This window comes from Danio rerio, chromosome 6, assembly GCF_049306965.1.
Source record: "Danio rerio strain Tuebingen ecotype United States chromosome 6, GRCz12tu, whole genome shotgun sequence".
Lineage (NCBI taxonomy): Eukaryota > Metazoa > Chordata > Actinopteri > Cypriniformes > Danionidae > Danio > Danio rerio.
In genome coordinates, this window is record NC_133181.1 from 11,553,634 (window position 1) to 11,581,381 (window position 27,748).

The 27,748-nt window shown below is 36.7% G+C and overlaps 2 protein-coding genes across 3 annotated transcripts in view; both read right to left on the reverse strand.

Moving 5' to 3' along the window:
- gpr155b (G protein-coupled receptor 155b) overlaps window positions 1-27,748 on the reverse strand; it is a 698,693-nt gene that overhangs the window by 513,201 nt on the left and 157,744 nt on the right. The window lies entirely within an intron of this gene.
- Window positions 1-27,748, reverse strand: part of dnah9l (dynein, axonemal, heavy polypeptide 9 like) — a 113,597-nt gene that overhangs the window by 10,616 nt on the left and 75,233 nt on the right. The window contains exons 60-76 of one of the 2 annotated variants that reach the window (XM_073953681.1): window positions 27,284-27,397; window positions 26,981-27,124; window positions 24,018-24,200; window positions 20,760-20,861; window positions 20,546-20,680; window positions 19,066-19,239; window positions 16,493-16,728; window positions 15,004-15,126; window positions 14,673-14,877; window positions 12,813-12,977; window positions 9,421-9,561; window positions 8,818-8,988; window positions 6,790-6,912; window positions 5,699-5,892; window positions 3,995-4,143; window positions 3,332-3,459; window positions 3,025-3,252 (exon numbers count right to left, since the gene is read on the reverse strand). In XM_073953681.1, the coding sequence (XP_073809782.1) occupies window positions 3,025-3,252; window positions 3,332-3,459; window positions 3,995-4,143; window positions 5,699-5,892; window positions 6,790-6,912; window positions 8,818-8,988; window positions 9,421-9,561; window positions 12,813-12,977; window positions 14,673-14,877; window positions 15,004-15,126; window positions 16,493-16,728; window positions 19,066-19,239; window positions 20,546-20,680; window positions 20,760-20,861; window positions 24,018-24,200; window positions 26,981-27,124; window positions 27,284-27,397 (2,715 nt within the window). Of the gene's footprint in view, window positions 1-3,024; window positions 3,253-3,331; window positions 3,460-3,994; window positions 4,144-5,698; window positions 5,893-6,789; window positions 6,913-8,817; window positions 8,989-9,420; window positions 9,562-12,812; window positions 12,978-14,672; window positions 14,878-15,003; window positions 15,127-16,492; window positions 16,729-19,065; window positions 19,240-20,545; window positions 20,681-20,759; window positions 20,862-23,404; window positions 23,451-24,017; window positions 24,201-26,980; window positions 27,125-27,283; window positions 27,398-27,748 lie in introns of those variants that run through there. The other variant, XM_073953680.1, reaches the window with a different exon arrangement.

A 27,748-nucleotide genomic window follows, 5' to 3' on the forward strand; every position in this document is an offset into this window, starting at 1 on the left:
AATGCTTTCATTATAATGTTAGATGTGTGCATTTTTAAAGTGAAACCTGTTATTTAATGTAATCAAACAAAAAAAAAAGAAAATCTAAATAAATCATTCATTCGTTGCTCTTTAATCAGAATGTGTACGTTATACAGTGAAGAAACGGGATGAGATTTGATAACTTTCTTTTGATTCTATTTCTTTATTATAGCTTTTTTAAGCTTAACTGTTTGCTAATGTATTTGCTGCTAATGTATACTATGTTTTTTTTTTTTTTGTAAATAATAATAAAACCTATTACTGATTATTAAATGTTTATTTACACCTAAACAGCTCCAATTGAGCATATTTAGTAATTTTGGAATTTTCAAAGGGGGTCGGGGGAATTCCTTATTATGGTGGGCATATCCCTTATTTTCACATCCCAATGTTGACAGGTATGAATCCGTTTCACCCAAAAATTAAAGTTTACTTGCTTTTTACTGTCCCTCAAGTAGTTATAAAAATGTACAGTATGTTTCTTTCTTCTGTTAAACACAAAAGAAGATGATTTGAGGAATGGTGAAAACCTATAACTTCCACAGAAAAACAAATACGTTGGTATTTATGATTACAGGTTTTAGCTTTCTTCAAAATATCTTTTTTTTGTGTTCATCAGAAGAAAGGAACAAGTAAAAGGAGAGCAAATGATGACAATTTTCATTTTCAGGAGAACCATCCCTTTAACAGACATATTCCAATATTCAATAATACAATATATTGTGATAACGAACATAATCAATATTGATATCCTGGTCACTTAAAAATACCATGAATACACACAAAAAAAAGAGCTTTGGTGCTCGTTCAAACTACTTTTTTTAAAATGAGCTGTAATAACACAATTCTTCTGATTTTTTGGGGGACAACTTAAAGGTGCAGTAGGTGAATGTCTTCAGAAACATTTGTCGTTGTGCTGGTTGAAAGTCTCTTCACATTCCAATAGTATTGAGTAAAGTAAGTGATTTAAATGTATTTATATGTATTTTAATATTCTGGGTAAGGCATAAAGCAAAAAAAAGTTCATCCAATTAAATAGAGTCGGGCCGACATCTCTCCTAATTCCGATGCACCTGTAATTGTTTTATGTTCATTGCACTTACATTTGTTAAGTTAACTTAATGGATTGGTGTAGGCACAACATGAATGAATTGTGTGGAATCCTCTATTTTTTACAATGTATTTATTATTTAAACTGATGCCTAATAAGGAAATTCAGATTTGCAGTATTTGCATACATGTATTTGAAGTGGCGTCATCACAGCAGCAAATGCCTAATGGTTACCGAGTTAGACTTGTAACCCCCAAAGGTTGCTGGTTTGATTCTCAGTCTTGGCAGAGAAAGACTGAAGGTGGTGAAAGTGAATGAGCCGCACTCTCTCCTTCTTCAATACCTGAGGTGCCCCTAATTGCTCCCCAGGCACTCGAAGCAATACATGTAGCTGCCTACTGCTCCGGGTGTATGCTCACAGTGTCTATGTGTGTGTGTGTGTGCTTGAATAAGTTAAAAGCAGAGGATCAATTTCTAGTAAGGCTGCACTTCACTTGAAGACTTAATTGCCGATTTATTTTCAATTGAACATTTTCACATGTCAATCTGGCCTTTTTCTTAAAGGTGCAGTATGTACTGTACGTTTGACACCCAGTGGTTGAACTAGGTATTGTTCATAATACATCGCCGACAGCTCCAGATATTTAGCATGCCAAATATCTCACAGGCATCGGCGACTCATCTGCGATTCTCTCAGATCGCGTCTTTGATCGTTCATACTGTGTGATTGTCACTCACGTGCACGAGCAGCGATTTGCCTGTGATTTCAGGCATTTCTCAAAACCTGTCGGCGAGCCAAAATCGGGGCTAAAATCGCGCAGTCTGAACTAGGCATAACCAGCAGTTGTATCTTCTTGTTCATCCAGCATCATTACAGCCTCACTGATTGTTACGTTTCATCCATTTAATACCTTAATAACTTAAACACGTAACAAAACCAACACATATTAGTGATTCAGCATGTACATCTAATAATATTAAAGAGGTTTAACATGCATTAATTAGATTATAAGCCATACTATTTTGTTGGAGTGCAGTGAGTGTTCATATATTATGTGCTTCTGAATGGCTGTATTTTAATTATTGTTATGTTGCGTCTTGTGCAAACAACCCAATTTCCTATCACTGCAAATCTTGTCATGTAGCGTGTTGTTGGGACATGAGGTTACAATGTAATCTGCTCACCTAATGTTTACGTTCATAACATTTTATATTTTTTGCTAATTAATAACCTCATGTGGAACTCTGAATCTGCTTCTCATTTCAAAGTCTGCTACTGTCCACCACAGGGCAGATTTTCTGACTGAATTAATGAAATAACATTGTTTTCCACCAAGGCAACCTGGGATGCAGAAATACAATTGGCTACACTGGCAGTGGGTGAGTTAAAGAGACCAAAACAAAGACATCCGCTCTGGCACGGAAAGCCCATTTTCAAAGCAAAATATCTGACTTCAGCATTGTTTTTCAGATAAACTAGAATATTCCCTTAGCATGTTTCTTAAATACCTGCAAACATATTATGATATTATTATGATGACTTTTAACTCTATACAGTATGGTTCCAGTTGTTAACATCAGTTAATTTAACTAAAGTCAATGTAAGTCAATGTAATGACAACTACAGTACAAAACTACACTTTAACTACACTTTTAATTTGTTTAAAACATGTACTTTTCTGAGCTTTTATATACAATTAAGCAATACACTACATATTTTTGTTCTAACACCTGTTAAAGTAACCTGTTTTGCAGCTCAGGTCAATATCATGATAATATAGTATATTGTCATAAAAGCTTCAGCAATTTATTGTGTTAAATTGGCTTTTTGCAACCAATTGAGTTGATCTTATTAGCTAAACTCGTTTTATGAAGCTGTTCTCAGGTAGCAACCTTAAGGAGTGGGTGAAGCCACAAGCACAACATGCTAAAAATAGCCACACTTCTTTCACCTGATCAAAGTTGTCCAAAGCAGCGTGCAGGTTGGCCAGCATGCCTGTGGGAGGCTCGTTAGTGATCTTGATGGAATTTTCCAGAATTCCCTGTGGAATGATATGCTCCTGCGGAGTGGGTGAGGGTTCAGCGCTCATGAACACTCTGTAGTCTTGATGACTGTCTTCACAGCAATGTTCCAGAAGCTTCTCTAGATTTCCCAGCCACTTTGCCACCAGGTGAATGTTCTAGAAGAAACACATTTAGCTAAATATAAATAAAACAACGCAATACACGCTATACAAGTAGCAAACACCAAACCCACACCTGTAAAATGACCCAGTGGCCTTCTCTCGAGGCCTTTTCCATGGCAAGTTCAGCCACAGATTCCTGGCCCTGCCCTAGAGACACATTATGAAGCTTCCCCAGGTCTATAGTGAAGCCAAGTTTTTTACCTAAACACATATAAAAATGTCAGGCATAATTTAAAGTCCATTTAAATCAGAACAAAAACTCAAGTGACAAAACCAAATAAATGATTCAAGCCAAAAAGTAGCTGTAAAATTCTGAAATATTTTCAAACGATATGGATTATTAGATTATCATACATATTTGCACAAGCAAATCCCTCTGCAGTGAAAGACAAATACCATGGCAATGGTACTAAGCATTGCTTTGTTTACACTTTGTCTGCGGACCTTTCATCTTTTGTTTTTCATTTGTGTTTTCAACTAATGCCCCCCACAGAAATAAACATCCTCCTATGCAGGCACAGAACACGAGCTCTTGTTACAGTTGGCTGCTGTCTATTTGGTGTGTTCATGAACAGCTTTGTGGTCCAAATGGGACCAGACGCTAGCCGAAAACACATTGATTATCATTGGTGCTAGTTGTTTGATTCGGCTTTGTGTGTCCCAGCCCATAGACTCTTTGCTTAACTAAACAATAAGAGTCTTGCAAGCAGTGACAGAAATAATATGAATTATTTACCCAGGGACTCGACATCTTTTAGTGGGTCCACTCCAGGGGACAGGATGAAGAATACAGGGGAAGCAGGACCACACTCTTTGAACGAACGTGCAAATTCCATCTTTCTGCCCTCTGTGTACTGCACACCAAGTTTCTCTTCCACAAAGTTCCTACACACACACACACACACACAAACATATATTTTTCATCCTTATGGGAACTTTTTTTTCTGGTAAGCATAAAACTTCTTGCATTTCTTATATGTGACTCCGAACCATAAGTATGCACAATTATAATTAAGGCAATAGCCAAAAATACATTGCATAATCAAAATGATTGATCAAAATTATTAAAGACATCCTGTAAATTTCCTACTGTATTCATTCATTCATTTATTTTCTTTTCGCCTCAGTCCCTTTATTAATCCGGGGTCGCTACAGTGAAATGAACCACCAATTTACTACTGTAGATTTATGAAAATATTATAATATACATTACATACATTTCTAAGAACTTAATTTGGACAACTTTAAAGGCAATTTTCAGAAAATGTAGATTTTTTTTACCCCTTAGACCAGTGGTCACCAAACTTGTTCCTGGAGGGCCAGTGTCCTGCAGATTTTAGCTCCAACCCTATTCAAACACACCTGAACAAGCTAATCAAGCTCTTACTAGGTATACCTGAAACACCCAGACAGGTGTGCTGAGGTAAATTGGAGCTAAACCCTGCAGGCCCTCCAGGTTCAAGATTGGTGACCCCTGCCTCAGACTATGTATTAGCTACATGCGACAAGCAATTTTGCTGTCTGAAACACACGCAACTCAACAAAAACATTAAAATACTAGCCATTAATTTAAATATCAGCCACTGCATGCTCAGCAAAATTGTATGGGTACAATATAAACTATTTAACATTAAATATTAAGTTCATCTTAGGCTGAGTGCTATGTTTGTTGGTTTGTACTGGCTTTCAAACTGTTTGCTAGTTATTTTCAAGATCTGACCTAAACCATATGCTGCTGCTTTCAGTAGTGTGACAATAAATGTCACATTTAATGACATTCAAACTCGCACTGGTAGCATTTAACACTGAATAAAGCACATGATCTGTACCTGAGGAGATACATGTCTTTGTAGTTGTTTTGCCGCAACGTCACACAAAGAAACAGTTTCTAAGATAGAAATTTTGTGAGTTGCCATTGCAAATAGTTAGGACAAAAACTGATTTTTAAAGCTTATTCAGCTTATGATGTAAAATTGACACTTATGACTGTTTTTTTTTCCTTTGGTCCAGTGTCACTTATTACAAACAACATAATTTGTTTAGCATGAACAAAGTTTTCCCCATTATGTTTTATGACATCATGCTGAAAGGGAGCAAATTAAGATACAGCCATTAAGTATTGCAGTGCATTATGGTTGAATATGTGCACTATGGTTTTAGGTATCACCACATTTGCCTTTCTACATTTGACATGCACTATATAAGGGTATGAAGGGTATAACTAATTATTGACTTATGAAAATGGTAAAGTGAAAGCAATTCAATTAATAGACATTGTAATTTTTATCAGACATTTTAATTTCAACATTCATAATAAGGTTTATTTTATCTGTCTGGGAGCGGTACTAAAATTGGTAGCGTAAAAATACTACTACTGTAAATGCTAAATCAAGCCCAGAATAGCTTTACTAAATGAATAATACATATAAATAACACTTGCCGAACAGCGTACGTCATGCGGTCAGGTCGCAGAGCCCTAAGAAGGATGAGTTTCTGGAGTGAACTCTTGCTTTTCCATTCCTGAGGGAGTTTCTCTTTTTCTGGACACTCTGACTCCACCATTTTCTTCCAGCGTTTTGGAGAACCCTCAATGTCCCGATCCAGACCACGAAACTCATCAGTGAAGCTCATTGTCTACAGAACAATATTCAGGTGTGTTATAGCTGATAATCTTTAAATTAGCCATCACAACTTATCTATCATAACCTCCTAGGGCTTAGTGGCCACATTCGTGGACAGCACATTTTAGCTCATATGTGGCTAATTAAAATACTTTGAATGTTTTATATTTTGTTACAGACATACAGTGTCATCCTGCAACTGTTTTGCAGTATATGAAATGTCCCAAAAGCTATTTTTAACTGTCCAAAAAAAATATGTTGTTTTTACTCTCTGATAGTCAAAACATTTATAAAAATTATATGTTAAATATCCATTACAAAACAGTCAGGAAAAAGTGTTTTATGTCAGTTCAGACCACAAATCCACATATATGAACTTAATTTTTCTCTAAAAGTACATCATATCAAAACATGATACTTTGGTTTTTATTCTAATTACATTCCAATAAGTCCAAATAGCAAAGAGAAATAAAAAATGCATATAAAAAACACCTTGGGCCTTAAGAGGTTAAAGGGATAGTTCATCCAAAAATGAACATGTCCTCTATTTACTCACAAACTTGGTTCTAAACTTTTATTAGCTTTTATCTATCAAAAATGTTAAAAGAAAAAAACATTGACATCAATAGTAGATACAAAAAATTCAATGGAAGACGCTGTTTTTTTCCAACATTCTTCCAAATATTTTCTTTTGTGTTCAACAGAAGAAAGAAACTCAAAGCAAGTTTGGAACAAGTTTGGAGGAGTAAATGATGACAGAATTTCCATTTTAGGTTAAACTATCTCTTTAATCATTCAATGTTTGTATATTTTAAGTGAAATTACACTACACTGTTGGATTTGGTTGTATTAGATGAGTAGGGTAGGATTGTGAGTTTGATTGTGTGTAGGTTTCTAAAGTCACACTTACTTTAACAGCACTCCAGACTGAGTTGGAAAGGAAATCGAGAGGGCTGATATAACTGTGGTCAATGTTGAAGCGCAGCAGGAAGTCCAGTTCCCGAGGGTCAACCTCCTTGTTCATTAACAACAACTGATACATATGCACAGATCACAAAAAAAAGGAAAAACAAACAAAAAAAAAGTGATGAGATTCATTTTCGCTTATAATGCCACAATGTTTGTGCTTTCAATATAACCAGTGAAGAGCAGCACTGTTTCATCATGTTTACAACAACTTCATTTGCATCACACACCAGATGCGTCACTTTCAGTTTAAGACATTTATTCAATTAAAACAGTAAATAATTATAAAAAAAAAAAGTACAAACAAAGGTCTGTATTTGTATAGACAAGCACTTCGCAAAGTCTGGAGATAATTAAATTCCGACCCACGACCATTTCAGATTTCAAGAGCACTAAGGACGTACTCACACTATGTACAATTGCCTCGAACCGGGCCAAAGCATGCTTGCCCCCCTCCAGTCTCCCCAGACGGCCCGCACTCACATTACAATCAGGCCTGGGCAAGCTTCCGTCATCGATGCTTCACTGTTCAGTAAGCGCTCTCGCTCAGCACAGTGAAGATTTCTCTAGTTATATCGCTTTAGTCCTTAGGGACATGGTGACACGCAGTCAGATATTTCGCTGAATACATCAGCCACTTTTGACGCTCATAAACAATCATTAAGCCCTCGTGCTGCAGGAATTAGGAGGTTTGCTGAAGGTGCGCAGCTGTCGTGCAGTGAGGGGTTTGTGTATTTAATAAACTACGGTAGTTTGCGTTCACTAAACAGTAAGAATGATTAATAAATCCATATAAAACGGTCCTTTAAAAGACACGTCTCGCTTTCAGTTTCAGGTTTAGTCGCGTTTTGCACTCACACACAAGCGTACCGCGCCAAAGCCCAAGTGAACCGCGCTCAGGCACACCTCTTCCAACCGGGCGAGGAGTTTTCAAAGATGATTAGGCATAGAAGTATGCATGCGTTTTGTTTGCTTTGTAATGACATATTTGGAGTTGTGATGAGTGCAAATGTCAAACGCTACAAGCAAACATTTAGTCAGCTGATGGAATATAGACAGTGCCCTTTCTCATATTGCACTGCTCTGTATTTTCCACCATCCTACCTCTGGATGTGTTTTGTTCATAATCGCTGACACTTAAAGGTGCAGTGTGTAATTTTGACACTCAGTGGTTGAACTAAGTATTGCACACCTGGTTCAAAACAAATGCAAGCTCAGGTTGCCAGATTGACAACACCAACAGCAGTGTTCCTGACTGTAGAGCCTAAAGGCTGATTTAAACCACATTCTGAATAAAAGCAACGGCACACGATAGATGGAATTTTTTCCATATTAAAAGAGTTTTAGTCCTAAGCAACACCTGAAATTGATATTTTAGAAACCGGTTCTATTTCTTGCAACAGAAAACTGACAATGATAACCTCACGTACACCTCATGTGCTGTATTTAGTGTTTAATACTAATAATGTGAGTTTCAATGCTATTTTACCTGGCATTTATTGCCATACTACTGAAAGCAGCAGCAAACACGGCATGCAACACACATTTTCAAAGCAGAATAGCTGACTTCAGCATTTTTTTTTAGATAAACAAGAATGACCAGTTAGCATGTTTCTTAAATTTCTGCAAACATATTATGGTATTGTTTTTCTTTAGAAGAGTCAAAAACTTACATACAGCCCTTTTAAAGCCATTTTAATATCATTTTGCCACTTTTGCACTTGTTAATAATGTATTTACATGGAAAATGCATTTCATTTCTTATATGCTCAATTTATGTAAATTAAAAACTAGTTTTTGTTGTTACCAATTGTTCAGGATCTTTGATATTGATTTGGGAGTTTGAATTGAAACTTTGACAAAATATATAAGACTAAGTAAGGCTAATTAAACAATTACATAATCAAAACTTTTGGTGAACTAAACCTATAATGTGTGTGTTATATGTGTAATGTGTGTGTGTGTGGTTTACCTGAAAAGTAAGCTGTGCTGCGAAGGTTAGTTTATCTCTCTCAAATAAGCCTCTGTTGATGTAATTAAATGTAGAAAAGGTGATGCAATCTATCAGTGTGTTCACACGAATCTTTACATCTGCAGAGGCGTCTGCATTCTGCACGGCTTTATGGAAGACAACATTAAATGCCTGCGAAACACAAACACACACACACACACACACACGCACCCACACACACACACACACACACACACACACACACACACAAGAAAATACAATGGCATTAGTAAAACAAGAAAATGATGTGACTTCCCTTAATAGCTCAAGACATCTCAAAAAGGCCAACACAGCAACACAAATTAAGTTAGTGAATGGGGCTGCTAATCTAATCCTTACAGATGGGGCACTAATTATTTTAGTTTGAATTAATTCTGTGTGGTGGCACACAATTTACAGAGCTCAGCTTTAAATAAGTGCAGGAGGGCCTGAACACCTGTCCTACAGAATGCAAACACACACACACACACACACACACACACACACACACACACACACACACACACACACACACACACACACACACACACACACACACATACACATACACAAACAAGGCTGTACCTTGAGGGAAAACTGGTACATGGGGTTGATCTTGTTAAGGTCATTGATGATGAAGTATAGGAGGGACGCTCTGACAGCCACAGGCCGGTAGTGTTCACGAGCCTCGTTAATCTTCACCTCATTAACCTTCGCTTCCAACACCTACAAAAGCACAAAGAGCTGAATCAGATGAACAAATGGCAACTAAAAGAGTGTAAGAAAGCGAAAGCGCTAAATCTCCAGCTTGCCAAATGTTCTAAGGAATAGTAAAAATGAAGAACATTAATAGCTTTGTCCAAAAGGGTCGGAGAGCAATGCTCACAAAATGAAGACTCTAGCACTCAAAAGTGTGTTTTATTTATTTGTAAAGAAAGTCTCACCAAGGATGCATTTATTGGTCAAATATTTTTAAAAAACTAAATATTAAGACTTTTGCTTTTTTAAGAACGGAAAAATGCAGTCTGCCCTCTGGTGCATTGTCTAAATATTTCTTAATGAGTTATGCGTGTCTTCTGAGCATAACGTGCATTTAACCAGTCCCATCTCCCAATCCCTTTAAGAGACATGGCGCATTTGCTATTAACATGGCAGACATTGTAAGTGGAAAAACTGAACGTTTCATTCCTTCATTCATTTTCTTGTGGGCTTAGTCCCTTTATTATTCTGGGGTCGCCACAGCGGAATGAACCACCATTTATCCAGCACGTTTTTACGCAGCGGAAGCCCTTCCAGTCACAACCCATCTCTGGGAAACATCCACACAGCCACACACACACACACACATTCATACACTACGGACAATTTAACCTACCCAATTCACCTGTACCGCATGTCTTTGGACTGTGGGGGAAACCGGAGCACCCGGAGAAAACTCACACAAACGCAGGGAGTACATGCAAACTCCACACAAAAATGCCATCTGAGCCAAGGTTCAAACCAGTGACCCAGCGACCTTCTTGCTGTGAGGCAACAGCACTACCTACTGCGCCACTGCGTTGCCCTGAACACTTTGATAGCGAGAAAACAATTAAACAGATCATCTGCAGCGAGAGGATAAAGAATGAGCCTCCTCCATTCAGCTTCTATACTTTCTCGTTACTTTACTTTTGTGGATAAGAAAACAGTGTTGTACGCACTCCATTAGTCTACATATTTAATTTCCTTTGTTAAGCGGAAAGATTTGTTTCAAAACTATTTCTCAATTCAATTCTAATTACCAGCAAATAAATAAATGAACAATGAATGAGTGTAGTCAAAAAACTGAGTTATATCCAAACGCAAATTCTATTCTTATTGGATTCTTATATTCTTATAACCCGACAGGTGAACAAATCTAAACTTGTTCTTATTAAAATAAATATAAATAGTTATATAATAAACAGTACTAACAATAACACTATTTAAATGCAAGCTGTCATGAATAAACTTAAAAAGCACCCAAAGGTGAAGAAAGCATGAAGGCCGTGGTTTTTATATTTCTGTATAAAAAAATAATTTTTCTAACATTTTAATCCATTAATTTTTTTTATATTTAAAGATATTTGCGTATCGCTGTACATCCTGTGTGTATAAAGTATTTGTAAGTGTTTGGACCCGCATAGGCGCATAACTAACACAATTTGCACTGGACTTTAGACCGGCTTTTAGTTGGTTAATAGTGCAGTCTATTTCAGTTCCTCAAAATAGTAACGCACCAAAAATGCACCTTAACAGACCTCCTTTATAGACCAGCACACACTCGAGTTCACAGTGACGCAAATGGATTTGCTATATAAACAACGTTGCACAAAATGTGAAAATTAAATTTGCCCTGGTCTGAAAATAGCAACAAATCAAATAATAATATATATTATTACTAATATTATTACGCAGTAAAAAAAAATAGATATATTTATATAGCTTAAAGTCTGAGAAAATATAAGGGGTCACTAACTTAATTTTTTGACTACCTTTTTTGTTTTTGTTTTTTTTCTGAATTTTACTTCAAACATTTCCTTTGTGTGAAAGCAAATAAAAACAACCATTAATAATATACAAATAATATGAGAGTGGTTTATTTTCATTGTTGGACACTTGTCTCTATATAATGCTATTTAATTAAGGTGAAACGATGAATAATACTTTTTACTTCATGAATTGTTGGACATTTCCAATAAATGGGGGTTACACCAAAGGACAACAAAACAACAATTTTATATTGTTTGCAAAAAATTAAATATGTGAAAAATTCTGTAAAAAATGTGCCCATCATGGGCTACAGAGGGGCTTTGATCTTGAATGAGGTCCTTCAACTAATTAAAGTTTTCTGGGAAATTGCAGATTTAAAATTAGCATACAGTGTCACACCAGAGGACATTTACATTTAGTCATTTAGCAGACGCTTTTATCCAAAGCGACTTACAAATGAGGACAAGGAAGCAATTTACACAACTATAAGAGCAACAATAAATAAGTGCTGTAGGCAAGTTTCAGGTGTGTAAAGTGAAAGAAGCAAAACATTAGTAATTATTTTTTTTTGTAATACAGTTAGCGGTAGAACCAGAGAGGGAATCGCAGATTAGGAAGGCAAGTGGAGGCTAAATAGTTGAGTTTTTAGTTGTTTCTTGAAGACAGCGAGTGATTCTGCCGTTTTGATGCAGTTAGGGAGTTCATTCCACCAACTGGGCAGATTGAATGCGAGAGTTCGGGAAAGTGATTTCTTCCCTCTTTGGGATGGAACCACGAGGCAACGTTCAATCACAGAACACAAGTTTCTGGAGGGCACATAAATCTGCAGAAGTGAGAGCAGATAAGGAGGAGCAAAGCCAGAAGTCGCTTTGTAAGCAAACATCAGAGATTTGAATTTGATGCAAGCAGCAACTGGCAGCCAGTGCAAACGGATAAGCAGTGGAGTGACATGTGATCTTTTAGGTTCATTAAAGGACATGGTATTCAGTGACATAATGTATCACGTTACTGTTTCAAAAAATATATGGATGAAGAAATGATGGCAATTTACTAAAATAGTCACTTGTAAAATTAGGCCTGACTTTATGAATTTCATTTTTCTTGGTTATAACGAAATAAACAAAGTTCGGCAACATTCTTTGTTGTATATAAATGACTTCAGAATATCAGCAAAAAACAGATGCATATAATTGAAATCTTTAATCTTACTGAGCACAGACATCTGAACAGGAGTGTAATCTATTCTGGAGTTTCCCAACAAAACCAGTATTAAGAAAGCAGCAAAATGTCAGCAGTTTCTGCTCCTATTCTGAGAAGGTACATGCTCACAGTAGAGCTGGAACAGAGCTTTATGTGGGTCAGTGACAAAAATATGCATACGAAATGCTGGAGAAATAAGAAATCTTTAATCCCACATTGTTTTTTGTTGCCATATTAGTTTCCAGAATGTTTAAAAACAGACAAACCTTCATCTCGATCTCGGCAGCAGTATGTTTAGTGCTTTCCAGTTTCTCCACCAGAACGTTGTCTCCAAGGAAGTTACTTTCCGCCGCAGAGAGACGAGTCAGTAACTCATCCTCAAGCTGCTTTAACTCAATCTTAAACATGTTCTGCTGTTTAGTCAACTCCGACTGCAGACACACACAAACACACACAGATCAATAGCAGTTCAGTCAAAAGGATGTTCAGGGACTAATTAAACATGCACGGTTGAAGTCAAGATGATTAACCCTCCTGTTCTTTTTTCAAATATCTCCCAAATTATGTTTAACAGAGCAAGGAATTTTTCACAGCATTTCCTATGCTTTTTTTTCTTCTGGAGAAAGTCTTATTTGTATTGTATCAGCTGAAATAAAAGCAGTTTTTAATTTTTTTAAGGTCAATATTATTAGCCCCCTTAAGTAATACTTTTTCAATTGTCTACAGAACAAACCATCGTTATACAATAACTTGTCTATCTTGCCTTATTAACCTAGTTAAGCCTTTAAAGGGCACCAGTGGTAAAAAATCTACTTTTCAAGCTATTTGGACAGACATGTGCGTAAGTATAGTGCATAGACCGTCATATTGGGTTGATATAAACACATACAGTCCTTTTTTTTTTTCAATTTAAAAACATAAAAACGATGGACCAATTGGAACGATTTTCAGACCAACCGTAACTTGACGTAGCAGTGCAGTCCCACCGCCCACCAATATTGATTGACAGCCCCATATCCTCAGTTTGTTGATTCACATCCTTGCTCTATTTTTAGATGTAAGGCTCATTGGGCTCAACACAACATCAACATTCACCACATGATCGCTGTAATCGGAATTATTGGTTGTATCATTAGGTAGGTACCATAAGGTACCCTAAACTTCAGCCGTTTGCATTTCTCGAGGTCACAGAAGCTCCCTGTGATCTTAACTAGGTGCAGCTGGAAAAGTGCATGCGCGTCATTTGCGCGTCTCTCCATTGGAAATAAAAAAACAAACTTGCCTGCAGGTCGCACACCAGAAGCGCTGCTCTGCGTGGTGCGACGCTGACGCAGCGCCATGCATTTTAAAACTCTAAACATAGGTTTCTATCAGGGTACACACAATGACGCTTCATGTTGGCGTCTGGGCGCCGAGGACAGCCGCCGACATCAAGCGCAGTTGTGTTTACCCTAATAGAAACCGTTGTTTAGAGTTCTAAAATGAGTGGCGCGACGATTCGGGACACTTCATGTTTCTGCCGTGCTACAGAGAGTGTCTGGTGTGCCTTGTCGCAGCGCATCCGGTGCCTCGGTCAAGTTGGCACTTTAAACTAGCACACAGTTGTCTGTAAACCTATACAAAGACACAAATGATTGTGTACTCTCTGCTTGGTCTGTGTCCGAGTCGTACATGTACGGCTGAATGCTGATCCTCTCACTCCTGCTCCTTCTCACAGTCTGCCTGTCTGTTGAAAACACTCTTGGCTCCGCCCCCTTGTTAAACTGGGCGGGAAGCCGAAACAAATTTTCATATAAAGCAACACGCCCCTAAAACAGCAAACTGTGTAAATGCCCCCTACATGACACTTTTGAGCACATTATAATAAAAAATCTGAACTGTGTTGAACTGAACATAAACTGGCACACTCAGAAGAACCATAATAATAATATTAAATCATAAAAAGGGGTAAACTATGTGCCCTTTAAATTACACTTTAAACTTAACACTAGTATCTTAAAGAAATCTAGCAAAATGCATCATGGCAAAGATAAACGAAATCAGCTATTCTTTCCGTTAAACAGATATGAGGGGAAAAAACATGCAGGAGGGCTACTCGTTCTGACTTCAACTGTGGATACACAAACCTTCAGATATTCGAGGTCTGGTCTCTCTAAGTTGACCACCTCAGCCAACAGCTGGTCCTCCAGCCCGTCCCGTGTAACAGTAAAGTTGATGAGGGTGGTCTGAGCCTGGATCTCAGGTTTATAGTGTGGGTTTGCCAGCTTTGTGTGGAGAATCAGCCGAAAGTCCGGATGGAAATAACACTCCTTATCCCCCACTTTAATGCATCTGCAGAGAGGAGGAAAGACAAGGGTGAACTATTTATTCTTCTGCTGTTTTCTTGCTATATTGACATTGATATTTGGTAGCATGTTTTGTGTCGTTCTGCATTATTGATGTATCGTGGCGGCTGACCTGCCCTTCTTTATGGTGTGTCGGCCCAGCAGCGGATCAATAACTGGTTCAATTGTCTCCTCCAGATTCTCAATCAATACAGGCTCTCCTGAGACCACAGCCTGCTCAATCACATCCACATACCTGCACAATGACCACACACAACTAATTTATCGTGACCCTAGTGACTGTCTTTAAGATGGCATGAAATGACATTATATCCTCATATACACTGTAAAACAATTTCTGTAAATCTTGTTTGTTTATGCTTTTGAATTGCATAATGGGATCTTTCTTCCAACAACTTTAAAAACTTGAAGAAAAAAAATTATTGTATGAACATTTTAATAGTTTTTAACCAGCTGTGGCAACCCCTGATTACTAAAGGGAATAAGCCAAAAAAAAAGAATGATTAATAATAAAAATATATATATATAATAATAATAATAATTATTATTATTATTATTATTACAACTGAGAGTTCAGCTCAGGTACATTTTCATGTCGACAAATAAAATAATTGCAAGTAATTTTCCTTTTTTATATGTTACAGTTATGAAAGATTTAGATAGGATATTAAATGTTTTATTTCAGTATCATATTTGATACATGATAAAAGAGAACATGGATTCAGTGGAGGGTTAAAATGTCTAATTGTTGTTAAACAAATTTATTTTATAATTTCCCTTAATGTCATTAAAAAACTACTTTAATTTAATTTAATTTATTTTCTTGTCGGCTTAGTCCCTTTATTAATCTGGGGTCGCCACAGCGGAATGAACCGCCAACAGCAAGTTTTTACGCAGCGGATGCCCTTCCAGCCGCAACCAAACACTGGGAAACACCCATACACACGCTGTCTTCAAACCCACGCGAAGGCAGGGAGAACATGCAAACTCCACACAGAAACGGCAACTGAGCCGAGGTTCAAAACAGCGACCTTCTTGCTGTGAGGCAACAGCACTACCTACTCGCCCTAATTTATCTTCCATCACATGCATATAAATGGAAGTCTATGGGGTGTAAAGTGCAGTGTGACCATGGCTTTTGACACCCCTGTTCTAGTATATCTAGTAAGAGTTTGATTAGCTGTTTCTTGTGAGTTTGATTACGGTTGAAGGTAAACTCTCCAGCACTCCGGCTCTCCAGGACCAAGTTTAGACACCCCTGCTTTAAAAAAAACTTAAAGGCATTTAAGGCATTTGTCATCAAGTACTCATTCCAGACCTGACGGAGTTTCTTTCTTCTGTTGAAGAATGTTGGAAACTTGAAGCCATTGACAGCATTTTATTCCAACTATGAATGTCAGTGGCTACCAATTTTCCAACAACCCTCAAATTATCTTATTTTGTGCTTAACAGAAGAAAGAAACTGCTGAGGAAGATTACATTTTAGGGTGAACAATTACTTGTTTAAAATTGTAAGTATTGGAAAAAGCTGAAGGTCATTATTTTCGTATATTAGAACCCCATGTGATATACTTTCTGCAGAAAGTTTGTTAAGCACTCACCCCTTCTGACTGAGGTTAATGACTTTCAGGCTATTGCCGTAGCGACTCTTGAGCCATTTAATGCCCTGCAGCTGGGGGTCAATGAGCAGAGGCCAGCGCTCGCAGTTGGTCAGTATAGTGGCGTTCTGAGTGGACATCTTATCACCCGGCAAACCCTCGTTATTCCACTTAGCAATAGTAGCATCATCTGTTAACATGGAGATGGGATCTGAGCCCTCCGACATAGGAATAGGCACCTGAAAGTGAAACAGAAAGAGAAAAACAGAGATTTCGACTGTTCTATTTCTACTTCATTCCTCATACAGAATGCTTAACCGTTATTAAGCATTGATACTCATTTCACAACAAAGAAAAAACTATCAAATGAAAAATAAAAAAAAGATATTTGTGTATATTTAATGCAAAATAATATCTATTATTACATCCATATTTACTCTCCCTCTACTTGTTCCAAGCCTGTTGGTTTATTCGGTTAAAGGCAAAAGAAGATATTTTGAAGAATGTTGAAAACAGAAAGCAACTGACTTCCAAATGACTTTCTTTTTCGTCTATGAATGTCAATGGCTATTGTTTATAACATTTTTCTAAACATCAGCTTTTTTGTTTAAAAAAAAAAAAGAAATTCTAAACTTTCATTTTGGGGTGACTCTACCTTTAAGTAATCATTCAAAATTCAAATTAACAAAATTCTGAAGCGCTTTTGAATATAATCCTTATTCTGTTCTTGTATTAAAGAAGGGACTAAAACAAAATTAGAAAAAGTTATAAAGTCAAGCATGAAACTATTCATACCCCTGGCCAATTCTAACTTAAAGTAACATTTATTCAACCAGCAAGTTGTTTTATGGCTAAAAAAAGTTTTGTTTTTTTTCTCCAAAAAGATAATAAGACAATGTATAAGAGGCCTCATTGTTGGGAAAGAAATTCTCCACTTTTATTTACCTTTTGTTACATGCCTAGGGGTGTTGCTCTGTGGTCCCCTTCTCCCCTTTCCGTTTTTATTTGCAGTCTGCTGTTCTTCTAAAATCTAGGTGTTCCGATCGGCTCGAGGAGTTCTCACGAGTGGACCAATCAGAGGAGGGGGGGGCGTATTCTTGTTTATTTCTGTGTGACATTTGTGCCTGTCTTGTTCTCTGGTTCACTTTAAAGAGTTTTTTGAGTTGTACATCTGTTCAGAACGTCCCATACTAAACTTGCTTAAATCTACTAAAAAGGAAGTGAAAGTGAAGTACGTCACGTGACATTTTTACACACACGTAATTGATTCTCTGCTAATCCACTAGATCGGAAGCAGGTGCTACTCTGTGTATGTTTGTTCCTTTGATTTTGCACCGCTTATTTTCCTTCCCCCTATCAGGTTTGATTGTTTACTTTATTTTGCATTTAATGTACACATTTGTAAATATATATTTTGAGTGATTTAAATATTCTTTGGCGACACGGTGGTGCAGTAGGTAGTGCTGTCGCCTCACAGCAAGAAGGTCGCTGGTTCGAGCCTCGACTGGGTAAGTTGGCGTTTTTGTGTGAAGTTTGCATGTTCTTCCTGCGTTTGCGTGGGTTTCCCCTGGGTGCTCCGGTTCCCCCCACAGTCCAAAGACATGCGGTACAAGTAAATTGGGTAGACTAATTTGTCCGTAGTGTATGAGTGTGAATGAGTGTGTGTGAATGTTTCCCAGAGATGGGTTGCAGCTGGAAGGGCATCCGCTGCGAAAAAAAACATGCTGGGTAAGTTGGCAGTTATTCTGCTGTGGAGGCCCCGGATTAATAAAGGGACTAAGCCGAAAAGAAAATGAAAGAATGAATGAATGAATATTCTTTTCCTTCATCTTTACTGTAAATAAAGCCAACCACTTTTTGCCACGTCGTTGTCTGTGTCGATTCATAGCAGCTAACGTCTCAGAGGAATTCTTAAAATATTGGGTCGTCATAATTATGTTAAGCCCTTTTTCATCCTCAGAGCCACACGGGGCGTAACAACTTTGAATAAGAAGTGGCAGTCCGAATTTGCAGAGGATGTGAATAATTGCGGGCCCGACTGTATATTTAAAAAAAAAATGCAAGAAATTAAAATTTGGTTCACCCTAAAATTATATAAAATAAAAGCCTGAGGTCTCAAAAAGTTCCAAATCTGTAACTGACATCACTAATATTTTTTCAGGTTTTTGTGAGCTCCTATACCAACAAATACCACATTTATGACTAATTGATGATTCCTAAAGGACACTTGGTAACCATCACTTCATATTAAATTTCAATTAAATCTTAAATATTTTGATAGAAATACAAGAAAATATATTTTGTTTAGACTATTAACATACAGTAAAACTGAAGTTTAAGTGATTGTAAGTGTTTATTGGCTTTTTCCTGCTACCTTCTCTTACACATTAATAAATTATTGTCAAAACAATATTTCCTGCATAAAAATGGTCAAATATGAAAAGTACACACTTAGAGCTTTTACCAACTATTCTTAGTTTGTCAATATAAGATCAGGTTAAGTATAAGAATTGTTTAAAACATGCAATTCCAAATGGGATCCCAAGATAAACGGAATGACAGTGACACACAGTTACCTTTTGTGCACGGAGATAGGGCATCCAGAGGTTATGGAGCAACTCATATCTGTATCTCTTTGAGAAAGATCCAGCATAAGAGATGAAGGCCGCAGTGAGGAGAACGTCTCCACAAAGAGTTGATTCCTGTTCACGGTACTGAGCCACAGAATGAGCCCAGCGTATGTTTTCTGACTGGAATACACAGGCATTATTTTTTATTTTAGAAGATTTTAATAAATGTATATTCTCTAACAGCAATGCATATTTGCTATAATGAAGCTGAAATATTAATGGTTTATAATAGTATTATTTATACTTTGTCTTCTTAATGGCAAAAATGTTTTCCTTACTTTGAGTTTTGGTCTTGTTTCCTGTCTAAATATTTAAACAATTTAATCATCAAGAAGCATTTTACAGACAAGTGAAAATACGGTTTTGTTTTCAGAAAAAAATATGTCAAAATTAAGTGTTTTTTTTAAACAAGCTAAATAAGCTGCCAATGAAGTAGGCAAAATAATCTTGTTTTTGGTTTGGAATAAGATTATTTTGCTTGTTTCAGGGAAAACCAGACTTAGTTTTGAATAATTATTTCTAAAAACAAGACAATATTTTTTAATTGTTTAGAAAATGCATTTGATTTAATGGGGGCCTATTATGCAACAATCACTTTTATAAGGGATTTAAACACAATTCCGTGGCAAAGTTTTGTAAATATAACCAGCTTTAAATGGTGAAAATCTACAAATTTTATCTTTTATAATCATAATCAATAAAAACAGTCTGCAAAAACGACATTGACAAATGACATTCTCGCTTTGTACTATCATCAGACAGGGAAAACCCGGCCAATTAGTGACTCTACCTCATTATTATAGGATGTTAGTCTTGTTTTCGAATCTGGCACTATGCTGACACATCAGCATTTGTAGCTCCGCCCAATTTAGGAAAGCGCACAATCTCATTTGAATTTAAAGCGACAGTCACCAAAATGACCCAATTAGGATCAAAGTATAAAAGGGGCAGATTCAAAGATCTATAAAGCATTATCTGTGGGGTAATGTGAGCTGAAACTTCACATACGGGAATATCAGACACCTATTTTACATCTTTTAAAAAGAGACATAATAGGTACCCTTTAAGAATTTCTAGATATTTGGACTAGAAACAAGACAAAAAATCAAAGAGACACAGATGCGCTGTGTAGTATACACAGTGAGCATTACAGAGATTTCTGCAGCAGACACAAATACATTGACAGTAAAATAAAAGAAAAAAGGAACAAACAGAACAAAAAAGATGGATAACAATTAACAACATGAGGTCTAATAGTTTTTATATAATAGTTTTAATGGACAATATTAATTTCTAAAGCATTTATAGATGCCTATATATTAGTATTTTACATGTAAGATTAGCATGACAACATAAACATGCATACAAGGTCTAAAACACACACACACACACACAAACACACACAAACACAAATCAATATTCTAACCTCTAAACCCTTGACCAGGCGGTTGGCCAGCAGGATGGTTGTGTTGGTCTGGTTCACCTCATCCTGACAGCGCAATTTCTCCGAGGTTGCTTTTTCAAATGCAGCTGTCAGTGTCTCCAAACTACCGTCCAACTCCTGCATATTTCATAAACACATTTGACTTTTTTTGTAAAACAATGATGAGATATCGAGAGAGCAAATAAGAGATACTTACGGCCAGCTTCTTTCTGATGATCTCTAACTTTTCTGCAGCCTCAACCAGATCAGCGTTTGCTTGAGCCAGACACAACCTCTTCACCTCCACCTCACAGAACACCTGATTAAACCCAAACATGTTTAAACACACAGACACAACAGCAGAGCTTCAGCTTCTGCAATGACAGATTGTAGAGTGCTTTATAGAGCACAGGAGTGTGTGGAGATTGATCATTCTTCATCAATACAAAACTCTGGCAGGCATTTAAACAAGTCATTTTAAAATGTAAAAATCATCACGTGTGAATTTATACACAAACAAATTCAAAACAGAGAAACATTAAAAGCATGATTCTTTCGGCATTGCTAAAATTTGTTACATTTTTTTGCAATACCTCTCTTATATATTTCAACATTGGGATGTAAAAATAATATGGAACAAAATCAATGCCAAAAGTATTGAATTAAAAAAGCTTGTTGAATAGCACAAACTGAAAAAAATAATACACCATATTAACAAGTTCTTGCATTTTAATGACTTGAATTGCAGGGTTTGTATTTTTAGGTCCTGAAATTTAACATAGCAGTTTATTTAAGCCGTGAATATTTCAACTAAAAATATTTCAAACCTGTTTTTGTACTGGTAAATTCAATAATTCATATTGAATGTCCAAGTTTCACTTACAAAATATTCTTTATATATTACTTTATATTTTGTATATTCTAATTGTAATAGAATATACAAAATATAAAGTCATCTTAAAGTCATTTGTGATTGTAAAGTAATATTTCTATTCCATATTAGCTATCACTCTGCCTGTTTTCTCTTCTTGTTTTCTAATTTTCATGGTTCTGCCATGGTTAAACGTTTGCAGGCTGTCTTATAGTTTGTACAGATTATTGTTTTATTGTAACGTAGCACAGGCGAGTAAAAGGATATTACCGGAATTTGAGTCACAGAATTCATGCGAATATTTGAACTGAAATTAACTGAACTGAAAATTGCCCTTTGAATCGTATTTTTAAAGGGTACTGAATATTTTGTAAGTGAATGACTGTCCACTGATCTTAGAATACTTGTACATTTTCTGTAATCGTGTGTATTCTTCCAATAAAATAATAATGATAATAATCCTGTGAAATATATTAGAGTTTTCAAAAAATTATTCTATTTTTATACATTTTAAAATTTTATTTATTCCTGAGAGGGCAAAGCTGAATTCAGCAGCTATCACTCTGTCCTTCAGTGTCACATGATCATGTACCCAATGCTGGAAACAGCTGTGTTAAATATTTTCTCGTTTGAAAATTAGACATTGTTGTCGTTGTTTTTGGACATAAATTTAAAAACCAAATTATAAGCCCCTCTGAGAAATGTAATTCTTTTCAAGTGATTTTTATTAGATCAAAGAAATTTTAGTATTTTGCATCATATTTTTCTTCTTTAAGTTTGAACAAAATAATAAAATAATTATTAACTGTTATAAACCCCCTCCAGATTTTTTTTTTTCAAATCGGCTACAAAACAAACTGTTTTGCAATGACTTGCCTAGTTAACCTAATTAACCGAGTCAAGCCTTTCAATTCCACTTTAACCTGTTAGCCAGCGCTCACTTTTGGGGACTACCTAATTTTAAATAGTAACAGTTCTTAACCCCAGTAAGCTACAAACACAAATTAGGTATCATTGGAAAGAAGACACTTTGGCTGGTTTCACGCTCAAAAATATAAAAAGTTATACATTATAAAAATTTTTTTTAAAAATGTCATAAAAAAAAATTGTATTGTGTTCAATATTTGTTTTTCCATATACAAACGCAGGAAAACATTATTGTACTAGATAAAATTGAAAGCCAAGTGTTTCATGAGTTTATATTTCAAATTTGATGAAGATAGCATGCAAAATGAGATTTCTGTAAACAGTTTTCTGAGACTATATTGGTGTGCTTCTTTCCCTTACAGTCAGAGGTGTTTTCTCAAAAATGACATTCTCAAACTAAAACAGTAACAGTTGCTGAATAATTTGATCTACATTCACAATTCATGTATCCTTGGAAAGAAGACACTTTGAGCTTCATTACCCATCATCTAGAGTTTATAATGCTCAAAATGAAAAAAGTTATAGATGCTTAAGTAATGTAAAAAAAAAAAACATTGCACCGCACTAAAAATTTTATTATTTTATAAACTGAATACTAGTATCCTGCAAAATAACCAAACAACATTGTGTACTGTTATCGTGGCAAAATAAATAAGTTATTAAAACTATTATGACTAAACATAAAACAACTTTCTGTTAAACACTTAGGAAATATTTGAAAAAGAATTCAAATTTCACAAGAGGCCTCATAATTTGTCTTCAAGTGTAAAAATCCTTTAAACTTTTTTTTCCAGTCAATTTTGATCTCTTCTTGCAAAAGTTGCTGACCCGCTCAGTAAAGTTGCTGAAATTCAGAATTTTATTTGTTTATCAATAACAAACAGGCCCTATATTATTTACAACCACATCAGTGCATACAGTACTGGACACATGAACTTTTTTGAACAAGAACACGATCATATAAATTATCATTGAACAAGAACACAGCAATATAAATAATTGTGTCTATTACTAAGATAATGTGTTGCATTATATGTGAAAAAAATGAGCAAGTGTTTACTCACATAAGTCTGGACAGAACAGCATAGAGGAGAAAAGCAGAAACACACACTGTAAACAATACAATCACAAGACAAACCCAATCAAAAACAAGACAACGTCACACACCCACAATTTCCACTTTGGTTTTATAGAAAACAGGAAAACACTAAAGACACTTTAATATGTTGTGTGCTTGTTAGACTGCAAGAGCAGGATTATAACAGAACCCTTAAATGTATTTAGTAAGATAAAACAGCGCTGCTGTAAGAACTGGAAACGGACTGCTGTGGCATAATAAAACCCTGCTGCTTTCGTGTCGCATTATGATAATAACTCTTAGATACTTTAGCTTGTCTAAGAACATGATTTCTGCAGGAGTCCCATAGGAAATAATTAATTAATGCCTTTGTTTGTAGTGAATACACGCCCTCTAGTGGCGAACATTACATACTGAGCCTTTAACTGTTCCTAACGGAAAATCCAAAGTTTTTCCCAAGTGTTTTAATAGACTGATTAATTTCTAAAATTATTTTGTGTTTGTGAAACTGGTGTGCTATACTTATTATGCAAATGTGATACACATAATATTGCACTGTACTGAATCGGAATGATTATGATGGTGTAAAGGAGCAGTACCTCGTGGAAGCGGATGATGTTGATGACCCAGGCAGAGAGACCAGCCGCTGCAGATGATTTCAGACGCACAAACTCTGGATTAAACTCAGGATCGCTCAGATACTCGTCCTTGATCACGCGCACTGTGGCTTCAGGTATGCGCTCTTTATCAAAATTAACCAGTGCCTGTAAGAAGTCATCCACCTAAACATACAATGAACAGGAATAAATGTACCAAATTGACTACTTCTTTAGTGACACTTCAATTCACACAGTTTTGACTTAATAAATGAATTTGCTGCAAGGTGTTGGTGCAATGGATGGGGGAGGGTTGTCGCGGAAAAAAGTGAGCAGTGGGGGGGGGGTGTCGCGGAAGACAGTGAAGAGGGTTGGGAAATCATGGAAAAAAGTGAAAGGGGACGGGGGGGAAGGGCGGTTGAGGAGGGGGATTGGTAAAATGCGGTTTCGGATCAGATTTCAGAGGTGTCAGATCCGGATCCGGCTTGTTCCGGCACAAATTAAGGCCTGCCTAAAAGCAAACAATAGTGTTTTCAAGAGCAGCAACCCCTTCTGTAAACCCAACTGACCACTTTTATGCTGTGTTCACACCAGACGCGGAAGAAGCGTTAAGAGCCATTGATTTACATGTTAGGTCAATGTAAATGCACGAATAGATATCCTGTGGCATGATACGCGTGAATGACATGAATTGCGCGAATGTCACGATATACGAGAATGGCGTGGAGGAGTTTATAAGCTCACCTCTGAAAGGATCTAGTGGACTCAGACACAGCCCTAAATCTATTTTTCGCTGTTTTTCAGTCTTCATAAAGCACATAAACTGTTATTTTCTTAATAAAATTCATCTTAGCCATTTAACAAACGAAGCTAGAGTCACCAGGCAGACAGAAACCCTGCCCATCACAAGAATCCACGTCTGTTCTGTAGTGAATTTGATGCGCGAATGAAGCGGATTTGACGTGCGAATGAAGCGGGGTTTGACAAGTGAATGTAGCGAGTAAACTCAAATGTTCACGTGGCTATTTACGCGAGAATAGCACGATTTATCCGAGCGTTCCGCGTCAGGTGTGAACACAGTAAAAAAGCATTCCAGAAAAAGAAAAGCCTTAGCCTGATTTTTAACACATTTTTAAATTTTACCACATTCTCACCTTGTTAATTACGTGTTTATTTTATTTTTTGGCTTCTGTTTTTGTCTTACCAGCTTTCTGGAACTGTTCTTTACCGTACTCAAACCCTGTTGTCCTGTTCAACTACTCTCTGCGTCTCAAGTCCGTCGACGTACATGGTGAGCTGCTAGACAAACTGGTAACGGCAGGAAAGCCATCCATACAGAGGTAAGCGGTCAGCTGGCAAGCTCGAAAAGAAACGGCATCATACCACCTCGTAGCATTCGTTTTAAAGACGAAATGCAGCCATACGTACTTCTGGCTACATAATTTGCGATCTCCAGAAATGTATATAGGGCTTTGTTTTTCGAATGAGTCTACGTTGCATGTAGAATAGGGTCATGCATAATGTGCTTCATAATACTAATAAACAGGCAACATGTTAATTATAAGCATGTTATTAATAAACTAGTTAATAGTAGGGATGTAACGGTATTGTAAATACTGTCATACCGCAATATTAATTTTTTTCGATATTACCGTAGTCGCATGACTCGGTAAAACTATAGGTCTTCTGAGAAAATTTGCTCAGGTGAATGAAGCGAACGGGAGGTACCGGAAACTACAATTCCCATCAGCCCAGGCTTGGCCATAATCCCTTGCGGTCTGTTGTCGCTACAGATCCAGTAATGCGGAAATGGAGTGTGCTGCTAGAAGCGGGGATGAAAAAGAGTTGGAGAACCCTAAAGCGGGTGTTGTCGCTGCGCGCGTACTGAATAGCGGTGTTGTCGCGTGAGTTCTTATCAGCTGTGTTGTCGCGCGCGTTCTGATCAGCTGTGTTGTCGCGCGCGTTCTGATCAGCAGTGTTGTCGCGCGCGTACTGTAAAGCGGGGACGGAGGGTATGTCGCGTCGCGGGGGCACTTTTTATCATTTTGGAAGGGAACTTTCTATCCAAGACTAAAAAGGGCATGTGCACTGCACAGGTTGAGCCCTGTGTGTGCACTTGCCTGCAAGTTGGGGAATACGACTAATAATCAGTCATGGGGACTGCAGAAACACAGCACACTGTTCAGATTGATGCAGACATGAGACCTCTATCTCACTCATGGTTTGTCCTCTCAAGTGGGGGAAAGACAATGCACAACGTTACCCACTGCTGTCAACCTGGGCCAAGTCATATCTCTCTTGTCCCAGAAACCTCAGTCCCAAATGAGAGGGTTTTTTTCTGTTGCAGGGGACATTGTAAATACCCAGAGATACCAGCTTTTACCAGATTATATTTATATGATAATTTTCCTTTAAACCCATCTCTATCTAAGTGAGTGAGTGATTAAATGTTGAATGTGATGAGTTTTCAACACTACTAAATTGAAACTTAATTTTTTTACATGGTTTAATATTTTTTTGTTATTAAAATTGAAGTTCCTGTTTCAAAGCTTACAGATAGATGACTAATTTGTATGTCATTGACACTTTTGGCACTTTTTTGGAGTATTTTCATAAGTTTTGTTTTTTCCTGTAAATGATTCAATAAATACCGTACCGTGACATTCATACCGAGGTATTACCGTACCGTGAAATTCTGATACCGTTACATCCCTAGTTAATAGTGAATAGAATTAAGTAAAACTTTTTAAATAACCTGTTAATTTACATTACAATTTCACTGACTGATTGTTCATGCATCCAGGCATTCAAACTAAAATCTTTTATGCTTAAATGGTGCCAATTTGAGTAAATTTCAAGCTATTGTTTATAGATGTAAAATCCAAATTTCAATAATATGACTGAAGTTAAACATCAGCAAAAGTAAAATAGGAACATTTACAAATGTCAGCCCTACACTCACTCACTTTACTCATGACAACTTTAGATGCTTTCCAGCTGCGGTCTTTAGGGATACGGCCATTAGGAGACAAGAGCACCAAAACAGCTGCAGTCACATTCGATACGATGGCAGGAGGATTCGGAAACGTCCGCAGCTCTGTCAGATTCAGCTATTCACACACAAAAAAAATGCACAAACTACTTTAAACAAAATGCTCATCAAAACCGGGCATTTAGATTATATGTGAGAGGATGATTCAGTAGAGAGAAAACACACATTAGTGCCCAAAGTTAAGTCAAACACACTGGATATAGACGAAAAAACAGACCCTGTTGAGTGTGTTGAGGGCTGCATTTGCTGCCTGTAGAGCTGGCTCGGCTTTCTCCAGGTCAGCTTCCGTCTCCTGCTGCTGTTTGGTCACTTCTGCTTGGATCGCTTCCACCTGATATAAGGATAAGGATTTAAGTATTGCAAAATGTTTAGTAATGCTGTTTTAGTTTGATGCGTATCTATAATGAATAAATAAGAGTGTTCTTTTCTGCATATGAACACTTATAAACACATTTCAAATTCTTTTTAATTAATTTATATTAATTCTAAAAACCCAAGATTCACGTTTCAGTTTATGCTGTTTCAGTTGCATGAATACATTTTACCTAGACTGTTTTTGCAATTTATCCAATATTGTATTCACAAGAAGCCTTGTGTTTTGTTGCTGTTGATAAGAAACGAATTCTAAAAGTACAAATTCTGTCCCCTTTGATCAGGAAATGAAATAATAAATGCAAGACAT